The 23761-nt window shown below is 36.7% G+C and overlaps 1 protein-coding gene and 1 long non-coding RNA gene across 4 annotated transcripts in view; one reads left to right on the forward strand and one right to left on the reverse strand.

Annotated features, from left to right (window-relative positions):
• The window catches only part of ADAMTS19 (ADAM metallopeptidase with thrombospondin type 1 motif 19), a 155846-nt gene that overhangs the window by 86186 nt on the left and 45899 nt on the right, over positions 1–23761 (forward strand). For all 3 annotated transcript variants that reach the window (XM_075079693.1, XM_075079694.1, XM_075079697.1), the window contains 6 exons: positions 3892–4032; positions 5257–5407; positions 13405–13506; positions 16461–16591; positions 18172–18341; positions 21403–21530. In XM_075079693.1, coding sequence (XP_074935794.1) covers positions 3892–4032; positions 5257–5407; positions 13405–13506; positions 16461–16591; positions 18172–18341; positions 21403–21530 — 823 coding nt within the window. The remainder of the gene's footprint in view (positions 1–3891; positions 4033–5256; positions 5408–13404; positions 13507–16460; positions 16592–18171; positions 18342–21402; positions 21531–23761) is intronic.
• Positions 1–23761, reverse strand: part of LOC142050689 (uncharacterized) — a 655132-nt gene that overhangs the window by 32000 nt on the left and 599371 nt on the right. The window lies entirely within an intron of this gene.

Genomic DNA, 23761 nt, shown 5'->3' on the forward strand with positions numbered 1-23761 from the left:
ATGCAGACCTAATTCTTTCCAGAAGGTGTGTGCATAGCCTTATTTAATTTATTTTAGGATAGCATAATGATTGAGGATCCTGTGTTGAGAATTAAAAGAGCTTTTATTTCTTAATACTCAGGTATAATCAAATCAAAGTGTTGTACTTAGCACTTCTTCTGTACGTGCATTGACATTGGAATGGATTTTATGCCCACAAGAATATAACCAATTCCCTTGAAGACAGGAGAGATGTCGTCTGCCTTGAATCCAACTGTGCATATATAATTGCAGCAGTAGTAAATTGTAAAATAATTACTTTTTAACTGAAAAGTAGAACTGGTATTTGTCTCCCACTTTCAGTGGCCTGAGTTGTTAATTCTTTGTACTATTCCTACTGCACATTAAACATCCATAGGGATCATCTTCAAAATTTAGCAGAAATTGTTCACACTTTCTGCATGATATCACCAAAAAAAAAGAATAAAGCAGTGATTTTTACACAAATTTTAGAGTTTTTATTAGATAAATATATTTTTTCTCTTGGCTTGACAACCACGTATATAATGTTAGTGGAGTTTATTTGACCAAAGCTCTTTGTCAAAATGCTTTTAAACTGAGATTAATAAAATATAGTTTAGTTGCATAGTGTCAGGTGGAATATTGCTAATATTTTAGTTAGGGAATGCATTCCATTGGATACTTTCTACTTTCATATTATATCTGACATATATAGTCTTTAACCAAAATGGGTGGAGCATTTTTATATATCAGTGAAAAAAGAATTTTATTTATGTCCATATAGATATGATCTGCTACTTGTTAAAGCACAGCACTGCCTTCTTTGTTAATTATGTTTTTTTCAGACTGGTTCATTATGTTTTTTTCAGACTGTTATAAAGTTATCCTCTTACCCCAAACTCCCTTGTCTTCCTCCCATATGCACATGGTGTTGCTTTAATCTTGCATGAGGTTGAATGATCACAGCAGTGGGAGAGAGGAGCTTATGGACAGAGAGGGCAATGTGTCCAATGCTAGCATAATTAATTCCACAGGGAGAGCATAGAACAGCACCTTACACAGACCCAGTTTCTGCAGTGCCTTTGTTTTAGTGAAAAGATGTAGTTGTCTCTTTTATGGAGACAGTACAGCAAGGAAGGCTAGAAAATACCATGGCTGCCAGTGGGAGCATTGGATATTGTTATATCCCTGCTTGTTTACAAAGGAGTAGCTATACCCGCTCACATTACTTACTGTCTTGCTGGATGGGAAGGTAGCAATGACTGTTCAGCTTCTTTCTTTCACCACACACACAATGTGATGTGGTGAATGAAATCAGAAGTCAGTACTACTGCATGTCTGCTTTTATGTGATCTTGCAGTTGATCCGAGGTCAGATAAAAGTATGCGGTCATTACAACGCTATAGAAGAGATCAGCAGTATGTATTGAGGAAAAGATTTCTGAGAATGTTTAAGAGCAGGTTCCACTGCTACTTTAGCATTGTCCTGTGATTTAATTAGTTGATGTTAACATAATGACCTGTACTTCCTTTTTGAAGTAGCTATTCATGCTGATAGTCAAAGGCTTTGATATTCATCTTTGCTGCTTGCTGGATATTTTGTTATGTGTATTTAATTTGGAGGTGGAATTGTATGGAGGAATGAATCCTGTTGGAGTAGTGCAGATACTTCGAACTACATCTGAATGTCAAAGCAGAATAGGAGAACTGTTACAAAAGTATAGCAGCTGACGTATTGGAAGACAGTTGGAATTAGATTTTTTTATTAGTGCTTAATGTTGCTGATGTACACAGTTGTTATAAATACAACAATTTTTGCCACTTCTTACTTTAAAAGACAATGTTGTCCTCAGAATTCATGTACTGATAGACTATACAGAATGCTTCTGTGGTAATAGATTGGAAAAAGGGGTTACACTGTTCGTCTGTAATGGTGGCTAGCGGAGTTGTTTTTTGAAACAGCCAACATCTAGGCTTCAGCTCAGCACACGTTTTTCTGGGTGATTTTACAGATTCATTTGTGATGAAGTCTGACTTCAGGAATTGCTCTTCAGACTGGATGGGAAACAATAATAATCAGAAAATATTTCTTAATTTTAAAAACATTTTTAACTTTTAAAATGTTTTAAATAGCATATAAATATGTTAATTCCCACTCTGCATAAATTGGAGCCATCAATTCTGTAATAAATTCTATCCAAAAGTTTTTGTGTACTTGTATGTTGTAAATGCTTTATTTCAAATTATACTGTATATATGTGGCACTGATTAATGAAGTTAATTGAAGACCTGTAAGCAAAATATGTTTCATGTGCAGTCATCAAATTAAAGTGTCATTAGCTTTTCTGTGTCTTCTTCTATAGTTCTATAGTATAGGATAAAAGTCTGGAGATACGGACATCTCGAATTCTGTGTGTGAGGCACATAAGAAGAATGTAAGGGAAATGCAGAGGCACTTCTGTGTAGTTGTTATGTCCCATTCAGGCAGTTCAGGAAAAGGCAGAAGCTAAGATGGGTCAGACAGATCTGTTTACCTCGGTTACACTGTTTACAACTAACAAAATTATCCAATTCATGCAGAGGCAGCTGTTCCAGTGCTCCCGATTGTGGGGTGTGCACATCACTGTAAGAGACTGAGCACTCTGATAAGCAAGATAAAGCCCTACACGGCATTTAAATTCATTTCATTAGTAGGCACTAGGTAGTGCAGCTTGCAGAACAATGTAAAATTTGATCTAGTCATGAGGGGGTTTGGGGGTAGGCTGGAGAAGAAAAATGAGCTGGTGTTTTCATTGATGGGTGGCAGGCCTTTTTTGCCCTTTGGAACCGCAGTGTGGTGAAATATGGAGAAGCATGTGTACTCTAGTTTTTCTACAGAAGCAGCAAACTTCTGTCTTGCAGTCTCTAAGCGATTTGACTGCTCTTTGAAGGAATCAATAAAAGGTATAAAGCTTTATTCACTCTAAAGTTTTGTTTTTCTGCAGGGCAGACTAGGACTGCAAAATTCCAGCACAACTTTGAATCCAGTGCTCTGGAGCACAGTCCCATACTCATTTGCAAGTCTTCAAAAACAGCTCACAGTATTTCATTTATTTCTCTTAATTGCAGTCAAGCATGTATCCACTTAGCTAATTTTGAAAACTTTATTTTTATTTAAGTCTAATCTTCTTTCTCTCTGTTCACTGCTTGTGAATGAGAGTGACAGTGAGTCTTCACTTTAGTTAAAGTAGCAGCTTCCAGCAAATTTTTAGTAGAATTTTTCATTGCAGTGTCCTGTGAGAGAACTCACTGGGATGCATATGGATGCTGAGTCTTTCAAATCACAATCCGTTGAATTGCTTAATCAGTGTTATTTCTAACAGTAGACATTGAAAACACATTTAGGTTATTTTTTTTTCGTAGATGCAATAATTATACATTAAACTAGTAAGCATTTTACTGCTCTGTAAAATACCAACAAACCAGTTACATACAGAATTAAGATAGAATCACTGCCAAAATATTGAAAATTTACTGATCTCAGAAAGTAAATTTTCAATATTTTTGTTGGCCATTAGCAAGAGAAGTGCAGTTCATTAAGCCTGCAGTAGTTGTGCAGTACTGAACACGCAAAAAGTTGTCCAAAGTATATATTGAACACCTGATTAGAATGTAATATTTCTCATCAAATGAATGATGCTTCACTTTCACCTCTCAGTATAGAATTGTCCTCCACACATGGTTCCATGTACTTCTGTGAGAGGTATCTTGGAAAAAAATCAAAAGAGAATCCTACATGTAATTTACATGAGTTTTTCATACCCTGTTGCAAGAGTTTTAACTTACAAACATTTTGAAAACAACTTGTTATTTTGTTGTGCTTTGGTTTATTTTCAATAACTTCAAAATTCAGCATGGGGATAAACCACGACAATGACCACCCATCCTGTGCAGATGGTCTACATATCATGTCTGGGGAGTGGATTAAAGGACAGAATCTTGGGGATGTTTCATGGTCTCGGTGCAGCAGGGAAGATCTGGAAAGATTTCTCAGGTATATCATTCAAGAAAAAGAACTCTTACTATGTGTCATTTACAAATAGTTGCAATAAATATCCCAAAATAATAAGTTTTCAATAATTTTTACTACTTCTGTGGCAGACCTGTGTTTGCATAATCCATCAAAATAACTTAAATCATAATGAACTACATAATATTGACAGATTGATTAAAATCTGTTTTCAGCAATTATTTGTATTTTTATATTTTCTTATGTTAATCCAGATGTCTGCTTCAATATAGTTATATTTTAGATATATGTAAATATGTTTAATATATATGAATATGCTATGTATTGAAGAATGTCAGACAGTGAATGACCTATGAACGTTACGTAGCTTGTCTGATCTATGTGGTGCCATTCAATATCAAACCATGCAATATAATTACATCATGTTAAATTTTTAAAATATAAATTTATGAAGGAGTATTTAATAAAGAAAAGTATACCTAGAAACCAAATTAAAACATTTAGTTTCACTCTGTATCTCTTAAACAGGATCTATTCCCTAAAGTTCTGTTCCTATATTAAGTTTATAAACATATCTGTTGAGAATTTACTTGCAACTGTTAAGCAGTCCTCAGAAGTTCTGCTTTATGAAACTGGAATAGCTAGTATAAGTTATATGTGTTAGTCTGACCCATTTGTACTGAAACTAGACAGAAATCAAAACGACGAGTTAGTGCTTTAACAGGTTTAAGTATTTTCAAATATTTTTCTTTCACTTTTTGAGATAAGTTATATTTCTGGCTACCAGGTCAGAAATGCATATATTTTTAAGTGTGTGTGTGAATATATATATATTTAATCTGAAGTGATTAATCTGAGGTCCTGCTAGATGTGAAAACTAAGGTACACAATTTTCTATGCATTATAAATTGTCTGCTTTTTTATAATTGTTTAAGTCTCTATCCAAACCTTTATCAGTTAAGTCAGTTTTACACTAAAATGTTGTCCAGTACTTTTCTGAAATTCCTATTATAGCTGATAAATTATACTGTCTTTCTGCAAATGTGCAACATCTGAACATGCCATTAAGTTATATCAAGTAAGCCATATTAATTTATATGGAGTCATTCCTCTGAATGACAGCCCAATGCTGACAAATAAAAAACCCTTAAGAGTCCACGTTTGTGTAATGACAAATGCATGTTTAAGTCGGCATAACAATCAGCCTCTTTAGGATTGCTCAGCATATGAATCTCTGCATATTGCCAGGTCAAAGGCCAGTAACTGTCTGCTACAGATGAATCCTCAGAGCCTCAATTCTGTGATTATTCCCTCCAAGCTCCCAGGAATGACGTACACTGCAGATGAACAGTGTCAGATTCTTTTTGGACCAACTGCTTCCTTTTGCCAAGAAATGCAGGTAAGGATGGGTGTATACTTCAGAAAAATACACCTACCAGCTCATTTTCTGTGAGGGATGTTTCTGTGCATACCTGTGAGAGAAAGAGAACATAGCATCTTTGAAGTGAGAAGTTTACACTTTGCTTTCTGAAGTTAATATGAACGTTTTCACTTGTTTATCTTGTAAGGCTTGTTTTGGATCTCCAAACATACTGAATCTTGATGTATCGTAGCATACCACTGATATGTTCCTTGTACTTTAGAAGCATAAAATGTCATAGTGCGAAGTCATGTCATTGCAGCAAGTGAAATATTTGCAATTTATTCCACTGGAACCAGATTTCACATGTAGGTTCCATTTCATTATGTTTTTGGTATTGAACCTCTGTATCTGACTTTCAGTAGAGTATGTTGTTCCTGTGCTAGCTCTGAGGGAAAGCAGTGGTGTTAGCTGGGGGCTCTCTGTACTTCTGAATATACCCTGCCTCCCAGCAGGTCCCCTGAGAGCCCCGGCAGAACTGTGCAGAGCTATGGCAATAGGAGTTCCAATACTCAAGTGAGTTTGCTGACATTGCTTCATCCCATTGCATGAAACAGTGTCACTATATATTAACATTGAATAGGCAGATTAATAAAATTGAAGAGCTCTTAATAATTTTATGGCCTAATACTAGTAGACATCTGATTGAAGAAGCTTTTTAAGAATGGTTTTAACAGAGAAGAATCATCCTTCTTTAACATCAACAGGACAAAAGCTAAACATGTTGGATGCCCTTGAGAAGGTAACCAAGACAAGATGGTTAAATGATATCACAAGTGTACAAAGAACATGGAATACGGGTTAAGAGATCGGAGGCTAGGAGGCACTGTGAAATAAAATTTCATCAGAGTCAGAGCGGACAGATAGCATGGAAATGTCGGTTGTATTCAATATGAAAGCAGAATTCCTTACGCCTTTATTTCTTCAGTTCTCCTCACCTTTTCTACTTAGGCATAGTACTCTTTCTTTAGTGAGTTTCAGTAAGAGTAATCTTTATCCTGAAGATTCTTAAAGTAAACGTTGCCATACATGTATGACTACCGCATGCAGAGAATGGCATAGCTGAAAAAAAAATATGGAGCTGTAGGTTACTGGTTACTGTTTTAATTGTCTCATTGAAAACATTTTCAGTCTGAGAGATGAGCAGTACAACGCAATGTAACGATTCTACAAATGTTCTTAATTACTTCAAAGTGCTTTTTTCATTGCCTGCAATCTGTTTCTTGGTTTTTAGTACTTTGTTTTCAATTAAAAGATGTGATTTTGGTTTCTCATTCTCTACAAACCTATTCTGAAAAAGAAAATGGTACAGCGTTAGCCCATTATTTCTTCTGGTCTTCCATACCAGGTAAAAGAATTAAAAAAGTAATTAAAGAGATAGTCAAACCTGGAGACTTGCTGTTGTGTAATACCTTTCTATGCTTTTAATCTCTCTGGACACTTTCCCTCCTTTAATGCCCGTGTGTTTAGTTCTAATTCAGGCATTTAAATTCAGGAAGCCAAGTGGTCCCGTATCTGTTGTGTTTCATTCACAGATGTAGTGAATATTCTTCTCTCGGGGTCTTGACTCCAAGGTTTCTTTGGCTTTCATTATTATTTTAGAAATGTTAGGAAATTAAATTCAGTTAAAACTAGCCTGGTAGTGTTCACCTGTTTGCACAGAGAGTACTTAGGCTCTGGGTGGTGGTACCTAATTCTTCATTCCTAATTATCTTACATCATTCTCTCTTCTGGCTTTTGTATGTAAGAGGACACATTTCAGCTAAATCACTTGTGCCATCCTTTTTTGCCCACTTACAGGATCATGACTTTATATTAAAATGGTAGTTTAGCAAAAATTCCTATTAAGATATTAAATATTAGTAGTAAGATACCATTAAGAAACCATTGTAGCTTAAATCCAAAGATACGTGGGCTTGCTGTGAGGAAAGAACCTGGCAATGATGCAAAACAATATAAAAAGGCAGTGGTCTTTTCAACTATTAGTTTTCTTCTGAGAAACTGCAACTTTCTGTCTTTGTCGTAAACCAAGTCTGTTCCTTGATAACCTTACGGTCTTAACCATAAGAAAAAGAGAACTTGATAACAGTTTCTGAGTGGAGATCAAGGGAAAAACCTTCCACAGTTTCACCAAAATCCTCTGCAAAACTGCTAACTCTGAACTGGAAATCATGCCAGCAAATACTGAACCACAACATTTTTGTAAATGCATCTTTAAGAGCTTTGGACCGATTAGAAATTACATAAAAATGAAGGAAAGACACTGAGGACAGAAGTGAGACAGTCTGGTGAGAGCACAGAGGCAGAAGTTCTCCAAAGCTCTGCTGACAACCTCCCTAAAGTCACCTTGCTGGTTTTCTTCTGCATACTTTTGTCTGGAAGCAAAATCTATTCTCCCACCTTCCCCCCAACAAAAAAAAAAAAACCAAGAAATGTGATCCTCAGACTTTAGACCTGAAAAGCTAGTAACAGCAAGCTTAGGCACTATACTCCTTCTTTTTTTTCCTCTGCTGTGGGCCTTAAATTCAGCTCTTCTGTAGGGAAGTTTACAGTGCTCTAGTCCAATTAAATAAGATTTCTATGGTGAAGGGAAAACTCAGAGCAATGGATAGAGCACAGCCCAAAGGTAAGAACACCGTCCTGCTCTTACATATGTTTCTCTTATGTATGAAGAGAAAGAAAAAAAATTACACTGCAATTTAAATTGGGCTTGAACCAAGCTATGTAAACTTGCCAGAAATCCTTCATGAGTTCTACTACGTGGATGGTGCAACTCCAACATTGTCTAACTGTGAAGTACTGTTAGTCAGTATCTAATGTTATCATCTCCCTCTGAAATATGATTATGTTGCATTGAAATAACAAATATATTGAATATAACCTACTAAATAACTGCATTTTACATATGATGAAGGTGATTCAAAGTTCACTGTGTTGACTGTATAGATTATGGTGGCTGCCATATAGAGAAGTCAACATTTAGAAGGTTTTTCTAAACTGAATGCAGTATTTTCATAGAATCATAGAATCATTAAGGTTGGAAAAGACCTCTAGGATCATCAAGTCCAACCATCAACCCAACACCACCATGTCTCCAAAACCATGCTCTGAAATGCCAGGTCTACACATCTTTTAATACCTCCTGGGATGGCAACTCTACCCCGTCTCTGGGCAGCCTGTTCCAATGCCTGACCACTCTTTTAGTAAAGAAATTTTTCCTAATATCCAATCTAAACCTCCCCTGATGCAGCTTGAAGCCGTTTCTTCTTGTTCTATCGCTAGTGACCTGGGAGAAGGGACCAACTCCCACCTCGCTACAACCTCCTTTCAGGTAGTTGTAGAGAGCGAGAAGGTCTCCCCTCAGCCTCCTCTTCTCCAGACTAAACAACCCCAGTTCCCTCAACCTCTCCTCATAAGACTTGCTCTTTATTACTCTTTATTAGTTGCAGTATGAATTTATTAAAGTAATCATTTTACTGTACATTGGCAACCACTGAATTTTCTGTGAAATCCAAACTACTTTCTTTTACTTCTGTATACTCTCTTCTACTCTGCCAATAACTGGCAGTTTACTGTGGTTACAGTTGTTGTCCACAAGCCAGGAAATGAGAGACACCTACTCTTCGAAGCTTCATTTAAACTTCAGTAAATCCAACAATTTATAGCCCAGGATTTCTTGGATACATTCTACTTGCTGAACAGTTCATGCACTTGAGTGTAACTAACTGTGTAAAAGATAAATTATGAACTATGTCAGAGTCTTCTATTTTTTGTGACTGGAAGATAATTTGATGACCAGACTTCCATGCAGTCTTTTACATTACAGCATATATGTAATAAGGAAATACTATGTTATATATTTCATATATAACAGCTATTCAACTAAGAAAACAATTGAGTAATGATGGGAAATAGTTTCCTTAATTATATAAAATAATCTACAGATATCAACAGTACAATCAATAATGCATTTCTGCTGAGGCATAATTTTCTACAAATTTTATTGAGCAGCACTTTAGGGTAATTTACAGTCACATTGCATGGCAGCCTCTGAGAAACACTGCAGATGCCAATTATTTTCCCTTGCTATCAGGAATTCCTCTTTATGATTTAATGGCTAAAGCAAAGGGCCAAAGGAACCACTGAGAGCCTGCTCCCGTATTTTCCTAAGTAAGCCTTCCCGCTCCTCTTTCAAGAATGTTGTCCAGAGTTTATTTTTTTCCTTTCATCTTCATTTCAAAGACTACTTTTTTCTCATACTCTAAGCAAAATTTATAGTGCCTGAGAAAAATATGTATGCATCTCAGAGTACAAGATTTATATGATGTCGCCATGCTTATCTTGTAAGGGAGCCAAGTTTGCTTTTATGCCCATGATGTCTCACACAAGGATCAATTAGACCCTAACATTGTTTCACGTAACAGATAGTGAGATCATGGCTCAGAAGTAGTTCTTGATGATTAAATGTGATTATAGAACTTGACACTTTAATATAATTGTTGAACTATTAAATGTTGGCTTTTAAGATTAAAGTCCAGGATGCGAATGCTATCTGGTCAGTTCCACTAAAACAACTCTTGTCATAACACAGCTGTGATCTTTGCAAAGGAGGAGACTGGTTATATTTCTTGGTGATTTTTAAGGCATTTCACGGAAAGATCACAATGAAAATAATGAAAGTCATGAAATACTAGAGTCCTGGTGAGATATCTGTCCTCATCTCCACCACCACACTTTAAACAATCTTGACCTTGCCCAAATACAGTTCTGAAATGCTCTTTTTGCCTCTGGTCTTTCCTCTCAACCTGGCCTTATTATATTACTGGAAAAGCATCAGTGTGATGCACACAGACCTGCTTCATTCAAAAAAAAAAACCAAACCCAAAGTTGGAATGACCTCTGTCAGCTGTTTTTGTAGTACATTGTGACTTTCATATTGTATTTTACAAGCTTTTGCTGTTAAAAACTTTGTTATTAACACAGTCCTTCAGAAAAAATATCCTTTGTGTGTGCTTGGCAATATTTTGTTTTCTAGTGTACAGACAATGAAATATTTTAGCCTAGTATCACAAATATAAATGTATCATCTCCAATAACTCTTACTTCCCTTGGCTAGTCTAAAAAACTGTAGTGGCTGTTTAACTGTGCTTATGATAGGTAACTAGTAAACCCCTGTGAATGTTAACTTAGCTATCCTGATTCTGACTGAATGAAACTTTCCAAAGGAGTACATTTCTGGTTTAGAAGTTTGTGCTCTGGTTTTGGAGTGACTGTAATATTGACAGTGGCCTCCAGGTTTCTGTTAGTTTTCAGATCAGTCCTGACCTGCAGCATTGCAGGTTGCTGATGAAAAAAACAAGTTGTGCATCATGGTTTTTCCACAGCCACGTGCAGAAATACCCAAATGTCAGAAGTTAAATGATAACAGTAATCTCAATTTCTCTTACTTTGGCAGCAGAAGTATGATCTGAAGAGTAACTAAAGAGTCTATTTGTGATTTGAGTGAAATGGAAAGCCCAGAAAAAAACTGTACAATTCATCCTCCAGTTTTAGTAATTTTGTTTCTCTGTTTTCTTGGGTTTTGGGAATCTTAAAGTCTAGGATGAAATGTTGAAGTAATCTTGAGTGCTTATTTTAAAAATTGGTGAAGTGGATATAATTCACTTTGACGTTTCTTGCTGGGGGACGTAGGTTCATAGTTCATAAGGAGGTGGTACACAAGTATTTGCAGAAACACGCATATGTATACAAAGCCCATTAGCAAGTCAAGCATCTGGATTTGATTTACTTTATTTACTTTACACAGCTCAAATGCATCTGTGTGTTCAGGTATCCAAATCCTTGTCAATCTGACTTCAGGTCTTCCTAAGTATAGACTTGTTTCCGGATTTGTAAGGAACTGTGGGTTTGTTCTCAGCCATTCTGCAGTCATATGCAAGTGAAATTGACCACAAGATCCAAGTGTTTAGCGAAAAAAAAAGGATACCATACATTAAAATGTGGTGACATAAAGGAAAATTTGACTTTAGTTTTTGGAAACCTGGATGGCTTTTCCTCAAATATAGCCATTGACAAATGAAGATTTAGGGATGTGAAAAAAATTGTTTGAATTAGGAACATTAAATTAGCATATATTTTTGTGGAATTGTTCCAACACTTTAATTTGTCATTTCGTAGTTGGCATGGAAGCGCTTTGTCATGAACATCTGATACTGTCTTGTCTACATTGTCTTCCAAAACTGGCCAGAAGTTTTCTTGCTAAGTTTAGTTCTTGGCTATGAAGTTATATCTTAATGTTCATGTTTGAAAAAAATTAAAAGAATAAATTCTCTTTCTCCCTTGAATAAGAACATAAATTACAGTTTGATATTTCAAAAATGCTTCTTAAAATTACCCAGGAACAGGATAGGACTTACATATTTTAGGATATGCACAGGCTAACTGTCATCTTGCTAGTTCAGCTTCAGCACAAAACTGTTACAGGATGAATCAGGAGTGAGTCTGACAGCTGCCATCCTGTCTTTTGTTTCTGTGCAATGCTTGAGACCTCTACAATCTGACTTTTTTTGAAAGCTGGCGTTACAGACATTTTTATATGCAAGACTCCCACTGGAACTGTCCTGTTCCTTGGTTCAGACACAATCTTTTGTTCAAGTATGATTCCTGTGCTGTAAGGCTTTTTTCAAGGTAGCATAAGATTTACCACACATTTTTCATGCATAGTGTAAAAGACACAGAGACTTTTGCTAGGTTTACCAATGTAACAAATCATTAAAGTCAGAAAAAGCACGTCTTCTGGCAACTCTGGTTTCAAAAAGCAGTGGATCTTTATCTTTTATCCTCCCTGCAACCCATCCCCCTCTCCTGATCCTTCTTGCTCCTCTTTGAGAGTACTGTACATATTTAGGGGAAATCAGTCTGCACATGCAGTAACATTTAAGCCACAACTGAAGCCCCACATGCCCTCTGTTCACTTCCACCCAGTTCACAGGTAAGGGGGGAGACAAGAAAAGAATGAAGTCATGACTGAAAACCATGGGATAAGGAGGACTTTTTGGAGGAAAATAGGGGAAGCTGCCAAGGAAATCTGGGGAAATGTGAGCCAACATACTTCAAGGCTATTCTTCCTTTTGAAGAATGTAAAACTCTGATGCTTAAGAAGGACAGAATAAGCAGCTTTTCTTTCCATCTCTAAAAATCACTCCTGACTAGTATCTCTCTCATCTCCCTTTTCTTCCCAGCAAAAATATTTCATCCTGATTTGTCAGTTTACTTTGTGTCTTCTTTGTGGATATCAGGTTTGAATTGCTTTTTGGAGATATTTCCAGGGGAATTAATAGATTCTAGCAGCAATCATTGGCATGGTATGAACAAGGGGGATTTGGAAGTGCTAGAGAATCCTCAAAGTTTCTCACAAACACATTTTTACACAACTCCCGTGGACATAGTTCTGTGTAGCTGCACGAAGACTCATTAGTCCCTGTATATAGAAATGGACTCATTTTACAACCTTGGTTTTTGTTGCTAGTGACAGTGCTATTTTTCTCCCTTTCACATAAAATGAATAAGCACTAAATAAAAGGAGTAAAAATATAAATTATTTTTTAAAATAATTCCCAGAAAGCTCACACCTCTTCCAGTCTCTGGGGGAATGCATCTGTTTAGTGGCTGCTTCACATCATGGGGCAAAGTTGTTCCTATGTGCTTTGTCAGATCCACTCTGTGCAAAGACCGTGACCCCTAGGGTTATCCTTAGAAGGTTCTTTCCCCTGTCTATCAACACACCAGCTTGACTTGTTCCATGTGTTTGTGATTAGTAAAAGTCTAAGCAGAATCTGCTCGCTTTGGGTTTTGTGCATGTTTAACTTGTCTTTAAACATACTTCAGTACCATCAAACTGGTAACTTTATGACAACAGTAGTGGATTGCATGCAGAAATTAATTTTGCATAAGATACCTGTGTGTTTGGTTTTCAGCATGTCATTTGCACCGGGTTGTGGTGTAAGGTGGAAACTGAGAAGGAATGCAAAACCAAACTGGATCCACCAATGGATGGAACAGACTGTGACACTGGAAAGGTATGTTTCTGGTAGAAAAGCAATACAAATTATATTGAACACCTAACAGTTAAGGAAACAAGCTGAATAGGTCTTTGCGCTTAAGTTTCTGCTTACCTCAGTTACCATAAAAATCATATATGTATAGTTGAATGTATAGATATGATTAAAAAGTACAGTTCCCTAAACCCACTGAATTTAAAAAGAGTTAGCCAAAGCCACAGATGTTTTAATGCTTACACGATTTTATTTCAAATTTATTCTGGTTTTGTATCCTATATATGAATGGAATGTCATTGTTGCACTGCTTACTGTAAACAGAAGCATAAGCTTTCAAAGATACAAAGTTCTCAGCTATGATTTAAGATTTAGAAATAGTATCACTGGAGGAATTGATACAGATTTGTGATAAAAATTTTCGGTATAAGCTTTGTAAAGAAATATTTATAATGTCAGTGCATGTAAAAGAGTGATAAATGTCAGTAAAAGTATGATACCAAATACACATTAGAGTCACCTGAAATGAAACTTACATTAAATGTCCTTCAAGAGCTTTTATGTTTGAATAATCTCTGTCATCTCTGTGTATAACTGTAAATGAAGATAAATAAACTCAAACAGATGACAGAGCAGGAGCATGCATATATCTTCGAATTTGCAGGATATTGTGCTGACAGCCATCTCCCACAGGAACGATTTACTCTTTGAATTATATTACATTCACCAGGACTGTCATCATCCCCCTAAAAAAGTAAACAAATCAATCAACTGAGTAAGATAAGATGTTCAGATAGTATCATCTTACATGCTATAGGAAAAACAGGGTTTATTAATTTTCTTATCTCTAAAATAATGACATTTGCTGGGAACATTTGATCCTGATAAACATGTGTAGTTGGTATTCTGTCTTAAGTCAATACCTGGAAAGTTAGGGACATGCCTTTTATTTGATGTTGCATTCTTTACATTAAGACTGGCGTGCCCATGGTATGGAATAAGAAAGCAGTATGTCTTATTAGGACTACCCAGGATTTTTCATTGTGAAACCACCACCATCATGAACTGGGCACCCAAAATTAGCATGCATTTTGCATATTAATGTCTGACTTGCAAAAGGTGATAATAGCAACTCATTGCAGAGGACTCATTCTAACTTTATACTTATGGGAGGATGATATCATAGTGACATGGGTCCAGGGAAAGTCCAGTGAGAAAGGTAACACCGTTCTGTTTACTGTAGAGCTTAGCTATTGAGGAGTATATAGCTAGTAAGGAAAGACAAAAGTACTGATTCTAATTAGAACAGCTCATTAAGCCTTGTGCCAGGCTACAGAGATACCTTTTTTATGTCTAGCAATAAAAAAACTAAGCAGGCATCACTGAAACATCTCAGAGGATTAGAAGGGATTATACTTCTTGTTTACTATCTGTCCAAGATGAGCTTCAGATTATGCAAATCTCTGGTGTTGTTTTGTTTTACTTATATTGTAGAAATGGAGTATTGTTGTCTTGTGCTCCTCTTAGGATCTTAGGAAGTGATGGAAATGTTATTTGCATAGCCTGTTCAACTTGGTTGTTTTTTAACTCAAGGATTTATAAGCATCCCTCAGACTCTACATAAGGCAGGTGACCTCTATAGAAAAGTCCATTTTGCCTATTATGGCTGAAGGAATATCTTTACATAAATATGAGCATTTTTAGTCTGAAACATCCAAGAGCCCTACAGAATTTGTAGTTTCTGATTGCAAACTCAGTACAGTGATGGAGCCATCCTATGTGAAGTCTTTTCAAAGGTGGTGTAATTATGCCATCATTGTAATGCTGTGATGTAAGAGCAAAAACTAAGATCAATCGATCAGTGAAGACTGGTTTGAAACTGCAGGTGAAGTTTAAGATCACCAGACAAGGATTTAGCACAGAAACTGCAAGAAACGAAAGTGTATTCTAAAAGTGACAAAGGCTTTTATTGGCTGCATTAGTGACATGTTTTGTTTTGCTCAAAATATGAGAAGTCTTCATGAACTTTATTCACTGATAACAGTAATTCACCAGTAATTCAGAGTGCAAAGAGAAATGGGTTAAATTACTGATGTTTATGACATTAAGTGTTCATTGTCTACTTGTAGCCTTATTGCTTTGCAATTCCTGAAATTTCGTAGTATGTGGGACAGATATCCAGCTGGTATAAGTTGATAAAATAGTGGTTTCTGCAGAGTTATAATCATTTATATCAGAGATGGACATAGGTTATAGAGCATAACAATAGTGATTGGATAGTTTTTGAGAAATGATATATGCATACAAGATTATTAAGGTGATTATTATAATTATTATTTAAATAAATGCCAGAAATTGTCTTTACTTTCTCAACACTAGCTTATAGAGGCTTCCATTCTCTTTTTGAATTCGAGCTGTGAATAAAGTCTAATTTTATTACTTGTAATATATCCTTCAATTGAAATTATCACTGGATAATAAGTGACAATGCAGTTCCTACTAGCCTTGTGGGAACTGTAAAAGTGAGCCAAACAAGTCCTGAGAATAGCCCTGAACACAGTGCTGTGATCATCCATACAGTTCAGCTGGAGGATGATTCCCGCAGTGGGTTTGGGCTGGACCCAAAAGTGCTTTCCTAGCAGTGCCCAGGCTCAAATGAAGGGGACAGCATATATCTGGGGACCATTTCAGCAGACTATTCCATGAGGCTTCCTTTATTGGGAAAAAATTTGTGCTTGAGCTTGTGGACAAGAGTTAACACCTGCTCCTTGGCCACTGAGCCAGAGAACGGTGTCTGGCTGTTGCATTTACTAGGATAGGAAAAAGAGCTATGGGGACAATAGGAAAAAATATACCTGACATATGAAAACTATGTATTGAACAGAATGTTTATGTTGTGCTTCCCGTGTTCTTATGGAACAGTGAATTGTTTTGCATATACCTTGATTTATTTACCTAAGAGCTGAATTTTCACCTAGTGGTGTAAGGCTGGAGAGTGTATCAATCGGACCTCTTTTGCGGAGCATATGGAGGGGGAATGGAGCGCGTGGAGCACTTGTAGCCGTACTTGCAACACTGGAATCAGCAGTCGACAACGCAAATGCCCTGGGTAAAGCCAAGTTCAGGTTTCCATTGCTGTTCATCAGTATTTCCGAACAGACTTTAAACCGTATGAGTACAGAAACTCATTAAGATCCAGTTATCCTATATAAGCAATTCATTTTTATGAATACTGAAAAACACTTAGGAGAATAGGTATTTCAGGGTTTTTTATTGCATAGTGACACTATTTTACCTCTTTCTACTTCTGTCAAAAGCTTAGATAAAGTTAATGGAAGAATACAACTTTCTTTTTAAGTTACACCTGAAGAAGCAACAGAAAATTAAATTTTAAATTTTTGACTTGCAGACCGTCAGCATGTAATTCTAGTCTTTCAGTTTTTTGCTGGAGAAAATTAAATTCTGTTTCATTTAGAGAGCCAAGCAATTGCAATCTTTTTGAAGAGATCTTGCTACCAGTTTCACAGATGTTTAGATAGAATATCTGGAAACAATATTTAGATTCTGTATCTTGTGAAAATGAAAACCTTGTGCTGTTGGGGATAAATGGATTTTTACCATTGACTGAATGGAGTCTGTTTCACCATATCTCAGTGGTCAGCTTTCCTTTTAGTTACTCAGTACCATTCCCTCTCTTTCATGGGTCATTTATACACCAAGAGAAGAAGAATAAATAGGAAGGGAAGTGGGAACAGAGCAGAGCTGAGTAGTGAAGACAAGCGTAAAGAAGACTAGACTAGACTAGACCAGAGTAGAGTAGAGTCAGGTAGGGCAGGGCAGGGCAGGGCAGAGTAGATGATTTAGGAAAACAATAGGACCAAAGGGGGAAATGAAGAAAGATGAAAGACAATGTAACAGTTTTGGGGCAAAAGATTATGACAGAAAAGACAGGGGGATTAAAAAGAGAAGTTTGCATGGAGAGGTGTGAGTAAAACTTGGATATGGCTATACAAAAGCATGGTAGTTTAACAGAAGCCTTAGACGTGCAGAATGCTTTCATATTTCCTGCCATCTAAACACCACTTCCATCTGTATGCCTAAAAGCTATTTCTAGAATTTCGGGATGTCTTAATTTCACTTTCATCCATTCATTTTTCCAGGCAAGGTTCCAAATAATTAGCTCCAGTTTCTGCAGTTCACTGTTCTTTTTCATTTGTTCATTAGGACCTGCAAGCACAACTGGAGCAACCAAAAAGAAACAAAGCATTGTCTGAACTTTGCAACGCCACCACCCTTGTAAAAAAGGAGAGCTGGCAAATCTGCTGGTGTTATTACCTTTCAGTGGCACCTTTGGCTCAGTCCAGCTAGAGGAAAATCACCTGAACTAAATCAAAACTGCAGTTGAGGTTCTCCTTACTGAACACTCCTACTAGTCCTAGTGCTTCTTTGGGGCCAAGTGTGAATTATGGTTTAGCACTTATGACTCTTTTATGTAATGTAACCAGTACAAACAATGCAAACATGTTTTGTTCTGTGACTTAGATTTTTTGTGGGTGATTTCTTAATGTTATGTGTCAGCAAAAACTCTGCTATTTAAACTGAATTTGTGTATAGCATAAATAACCTGTGCTGTAAGTTTGACAAAACATTACCAACAATAAAGCATGATTTTTATGGCATCTTTTCTAGTTCAGGCGTTGAAGGAGAGTGTCATGGTCCCATGATGCAGTACAGAGTATGTGAAAATCCTTCTTGTCCTGCTGGCGTGCCTGCCTTCAGGGACTGGCAGTGCCAGGCTTTCAGTGTCAGATCTTCATATCAGAAGCACGTGCACCAGTGGCAGGCTGTCATTGATGATGGTAAGTATAAACCATCTCCTGCGTTCTTATCATCTGCTCATAAGGCTTATAGCTTGTTGGTATTTTTGATTAAGAAAGATATGGTAAAAACTAAAGCAAACAAACAAACAAACCCCAAGCCCAAGATTCTTGGTAAGTAATTTTTATTTCATAGACAAAATCTGGTGGTGTTTTCACACACTTTGGAATCTATTGTCTTATACTGCTATTGAATTTGTCCTTCTTGATATGTAATGACTACATTTGAACTGAAATTCAGTATGAGTGTGGTCCAATTTAATCAGAAATGTAGTATGAAGTGACTCAGAAATACAGATTTCTAGAGTAATGCTATATCATTAAGCATGCATATATCAGTTATACTTCCACCTACAAAACCAAAAAGACGGTACAGATATTGAGGGTTTCTGTTTTTGAGGAAGGAGAGAACACTTTTAGCTTAACACTTATTTCACATACCAGAGTTTGATTTTGGCAGAAATCCATATGTAATGCATACTGCAAACTTAGATAAGATTTCTATAAATTCTAACAGCTACTGTATGCAAAGTCCTGGCATACTGCATGCATGCTTCAGTGTAACAAACTTGCTCCAGTACGAGTATAGTAATGTCAAACTTACAGTATGTGCAAAGATAATGCTGGTGCAAAATATCAGCAACTAGAAACCAAAACATTCTATACAAGCCTTTGCTTGGAATGTGAACAATAGCTGCCATTCCACTGAATTTTCATTAAACTTTTACTATTTAATTTATTAATTTAAAAAATCAAACCAAAATAAAACAGGAAAATAAGACTTCAGTTATGAAAACAGTTAATCTGAAATGAACAAAATCATAGCAGCTAGTGATAAAGAAGAGCCTGGAATGACACAGGAGTACTGTAAATATGAGTTACCACGTTTTAAGTAGTTCATTATTGCCATTTATATTTTAAGTCTTGAAACAAATTATCAGAAACCGTTAGAAAGCACAGATTTTAAGAGAACTAGTTTGCTGAACCCTGAAAATTTTGAATTTTTTATCAAGAACTTAATATATGCCTGGCTAAACAAGGTGGGTTTTTTCTTCTTAGCCTTTTTTCAGGGTGCCAAAATGAAAAACTGTGAGGCTATTTTCATTAGGCTTGTCTGGCAGCTCATGTTCATAGTAAGGACAACTCTCTCCAGCTATTTTATAGGTGCTTATCTACTGAATTAGTTTCAGTTTGTTTTACTAAATTTCATTTTAGAATAGGAACACATGATTTATATCCTAAGGGATCAACAGCTTTAAGCCTGACTTTGAATAATTCAGTCATCTGATGAAAAATCTTGACACTCTTACATCCCATGTTAAGGAGTATGGATGGTTGCCTTCATCTAACTTTGTTCTGAGAGATCCTGTTGTCTTGAGATGTCGCTCAGGAGACACAAAAGTGGATGCCAGCTAAAGAGTTTCAGTATTACAGAAATACATTGGTCCCAAATCCTTAATTATTTGTACTCTTAGCCGTTCATAGAGACTAACTGTGCACCATGTCCAAAATAGTTGCTGTGTTTGAATGAGGTCTCCTATAGTCTGTTGAAGTTGTTTGGTGTTGTTGAGTTACTGTATTTTTGAGTTCAGTATCCATAAAATAATGGTTAGGTCGTTAATCTTGTATTCCTTTAAAAAATGCTGATACATGCTTAAAGCTCCCAGGGATCTTTGAGATTACTGTTGAAGGAGCATAACACAAATGCAGAGGGCACAAAGTCAGGCAAGGGCTCACGCTTCTCAGCTGGAGATGGCTTGTGTCTGACTGGCTTCACATGCTGGCAAAAAAGATCACATCTGTTTGCACCAGATACACAGATACATAGAGGCTGTGTCAATTTTAGTAAATTAAATGTGCCCAGACCATTCTCTGATGTCGAAGTCAGCTGGAACAGGAGTTCTGTGTCCATACTTTTCAACTCCTTTGCACTCTGAAAAGGATGGTGACATCCAAATGGCTTTTTGGAAATGGTCCTTTGCAGGTGGCAATTTCCAGTCTAGACCAAGCTAGTGCTAGTTAGCACAGGCAAAAAAATGTGGCATAGACTGTTTTACAGTTCAGCTGTATAGACAATAGCATTCCAGTGGCCATGAACGTTTCCTGGAACTGTTTAATTTACTAATAAAAATGCACTCCAGGAATCTAGAAGTCAGTATGAAGTCAGAGTGGCGTAGACTGTGTCCAAGTGAAATCAGTTTCAACTTCAGGATTGATATTATCTTTTCTAAAATTTGCAACAGATTTAGGAAGAAGTTCTGAGTCAGTACTCTTGTGAATAAAGATATAAAAAATCATGTCATTTTGTACTCAGTTGGCCACTGAGAGGAAACTTATTTTATTTTATTTGGTATTACTTTGGCAGTGGTGAAGCAAACTTCATTATTTATAAATGGTGACCATTAGGAATACATGGATACGTGTATGTCTAATACATGGATACAGGACACTATTACTTTTTTATTCTCTTTCAAATTTATAAATTATTTGCAGAATGTTTTAGAAATGTAGATGATAAAGATGTTAGAAAGAATGTGTTCAGTTTTTTGTCTTTTTTTTTTAATGTGTGCTTTGTAAATCCATATATTTTTCTTCCCAGGGTATTTCAGTTACTTGATTTTTTTCTCTTTGACCTGCATAGTTAAAAAATCTGGAAAGTGTTAAGTTTTTTTTTTCACCAATATTTATGATCTGCCAAAAATATAGTAGAATGAAAGTATAGGTTACAACCAAAATATTCCGACAGCTGTAATGTGCGTGTTCTTAATTGCAACAATGAACATGACATGAGTACTATGTAGGCCAAGTTTATAGCACCAGTATGCTCTAGCAGGAGAAGGAATCTGAGTTTTCCAAACAGATGAGAAAAGGATCAAAATCCTTTTGTTTTCACTATATCTAAGAAAACTTGTTATGCTAACATAGATTCATACCACACAGATAAGAAAATAGCAGTTTAAAAAATTATGTTAATAATAACTCTGTATTTCTTAAAAGAACTTTTATCAATTTGGTGGTTTTTTTCCATCAATTGCTACTATAGAAAAGCCATGTGCCTTATTCTGTTCACCGGCTGGAAAGGATCAACCCGTTCTTCTAACTGAAAAGGTGATGGATGGGACTTCTTGTGGCCAGCATGGGTTAGACGTCTGTGCAGACGGCAGATGCCAGGTATGAATTACTTGTTCCGAACCTGGATACACAGGCACACATACGCAAGCACATACGTCTGTTATGCATGCATGTTATTTCTCTGATAAAATGTTGCAATATGCGTGACCAAGACTGAATGGATCTTCTTGTGTCATATTAAAATATTTTAAATGAATTTCACTGAGTGGAACACAGTATGCAAAGCAGCTGTTAGCTTGGGGAATTTGTATCTGTGATGATAAGGATGCTTAAACTGCTGCAGAGTGGAAAATTAGTATAACTGATTTCATCTTCTAGGGGAAGCCTCAGCTTTCAACGGGTTGGGAAATTTTGCCATGGGGTACACATATGTATGTCTAATTCTGCCTTTTTCAACAGTACAAGAGTTTACATCTAAATAAACCACCAAAGGAGCTGAATAACAGATAAGTAAAGCTGAGTGCTTATGCTACTCATGATCCTCAGAATTCATTTGGTTCATAGAAGTTCTTTTGTTGCTTTTATAGTGCCTCATATGGAGACCCTTTTATATAGAAATCCCACAGGGTTGGTTTTTTCCTTTGTCCGTTTCTCATTGCACACAGTGAATTCAGCAGAAAAACAAACTTTAATGCAGAAACAACATTGCTAAATACTGTAATAACTTCAACAGATTAACTTAAGGATGCATGCATGCATGTATATACGAACACAAATACATATATGTACATATAGTTATCCTTTCTTGAGTGACTGAGTGCATGTAACAAGAATACTCTGAAAAACTTTGCTGAACTGAGGCTTTTGTTCACCATGTAACAATTACATGTTTAATCACGAAAAAGGTACATAGCCCATTTTTCCTGAAAAAAAAGTTGTTTGTTTTATCATTCACTTTCACAACTGACTAATAAAGATCAAAAAAAGCCAACTAAGATTGTGTTGGCTTCTTGGCATATCAAGGGTCAGAGATATAGGTGCTAATCAGATCTAAAGTCTAATTTGTAAGTTCTTCAACATTTTACCCTGTCTTTTTAGACAACTCGGTAGGAAGAACTTTGGGGACTACAGCTGTAGGGTTAGGCATTTCTATTTTGTAGTTGTGCCATTTTGGATACACAGTTCTTTGAATGCTTATTGTGTCATCAGGGTTTTGAAATCTATGTTGCTTCTATAGGTAGAAGAACTCTTAATAAAAATTACATGCATTAAGAGAAGTAATAACTTGTTTGGAAACGACTGGCTCCTTGATAACCATGGTTTCTGCTCCTAAAGGAATCCTTTATTTTCTCTTTAACCTAGCTTTTGTCTTCATTTTTTATCAAACAGTATTGAAGTTTAACTGGTTTTGTCAGATGCATTTATACAGTGTAAGAGATTACGCTGTGATGATTTCTACTTTAAAAGGCTTTTATTTCATACCAGACCAGCATATCATATTAATTGTATTCCCATTGTCAAACTACCACTAATGTTTATTGACAGAAATATGTCTAATGCAGTAATGTGGAGGTGCTTGAGTAAACTTAATTAGTTTTAAACTGAATGCTTTTTATCAAAACACAAATACAATTTATATTTACATATTCCAGCCAGGAATTGGCTGGATGGTCACGTCCAGAGGGTAGTGGTCAATGGCTCCATGTCCAGACCAGTGACGAGTGGTGTCCCTCAGGGGTCCATACTGGCGCCAGTACTATTTAATATCTTCATCAGTGACATAAACAGTGGTATCGAGTGCACCCTCAGCAAATTTGCATGTTATACCAAGCTGAGCGGTGCCGTTGACACACCAGAAGGATGGGACGTCATCCAGACAGACCTAGACAAGCTGGAGAGGTGGGCCTGTGAGAATCTCACAAGGTTTAACAAGACCAAGGGCAAAGTCCGGCACCTGGGTTGGGGCAACCCCTGGTATCAAGACAGGCTGAGGGATGAAGGGAATGAGAGCAGCCCTGTGGAATAGGACTTGGGGGTACTGATGGATGAAAAGCTGGACATGAGCCAACAAAGTGCACTTGCAGTCCAGAAAACCAACCGTATCCTGGTCTGCATCAAAAGATGTATGGCCAGCAGGTCAAGGGAGGTGATTCTGCCCCTCTACTCCCTTCTGGTGAGACCCCACCTGGAGTGCTGCATCCAGCTCTGGGGCCCTCAACACAGAAAGGATGTGGATCTGTTTGAGCGGACCAGAGGAGGGCCACAAAAAATGACTGGAGGTCTGGAACACCTCTCCTGTGAGGACAGGCTGAGAGAGTTGGGGTTGTTCA

This window comes from Phalacrocorax aristotelis, chromosome Z, assembly GCF_949628215.1.
Source record: "Phalacrocorax aristotelis chromosome Z, bGulAri2.1, whole genome shotgun sequence".
Lineage (NCBI taxonomy): Eukaryota > Metazoa > Chordata > Aves > Suliformes > Phalacrocoracidae > Phalacrocorax > Phalacrocorax aristotelis.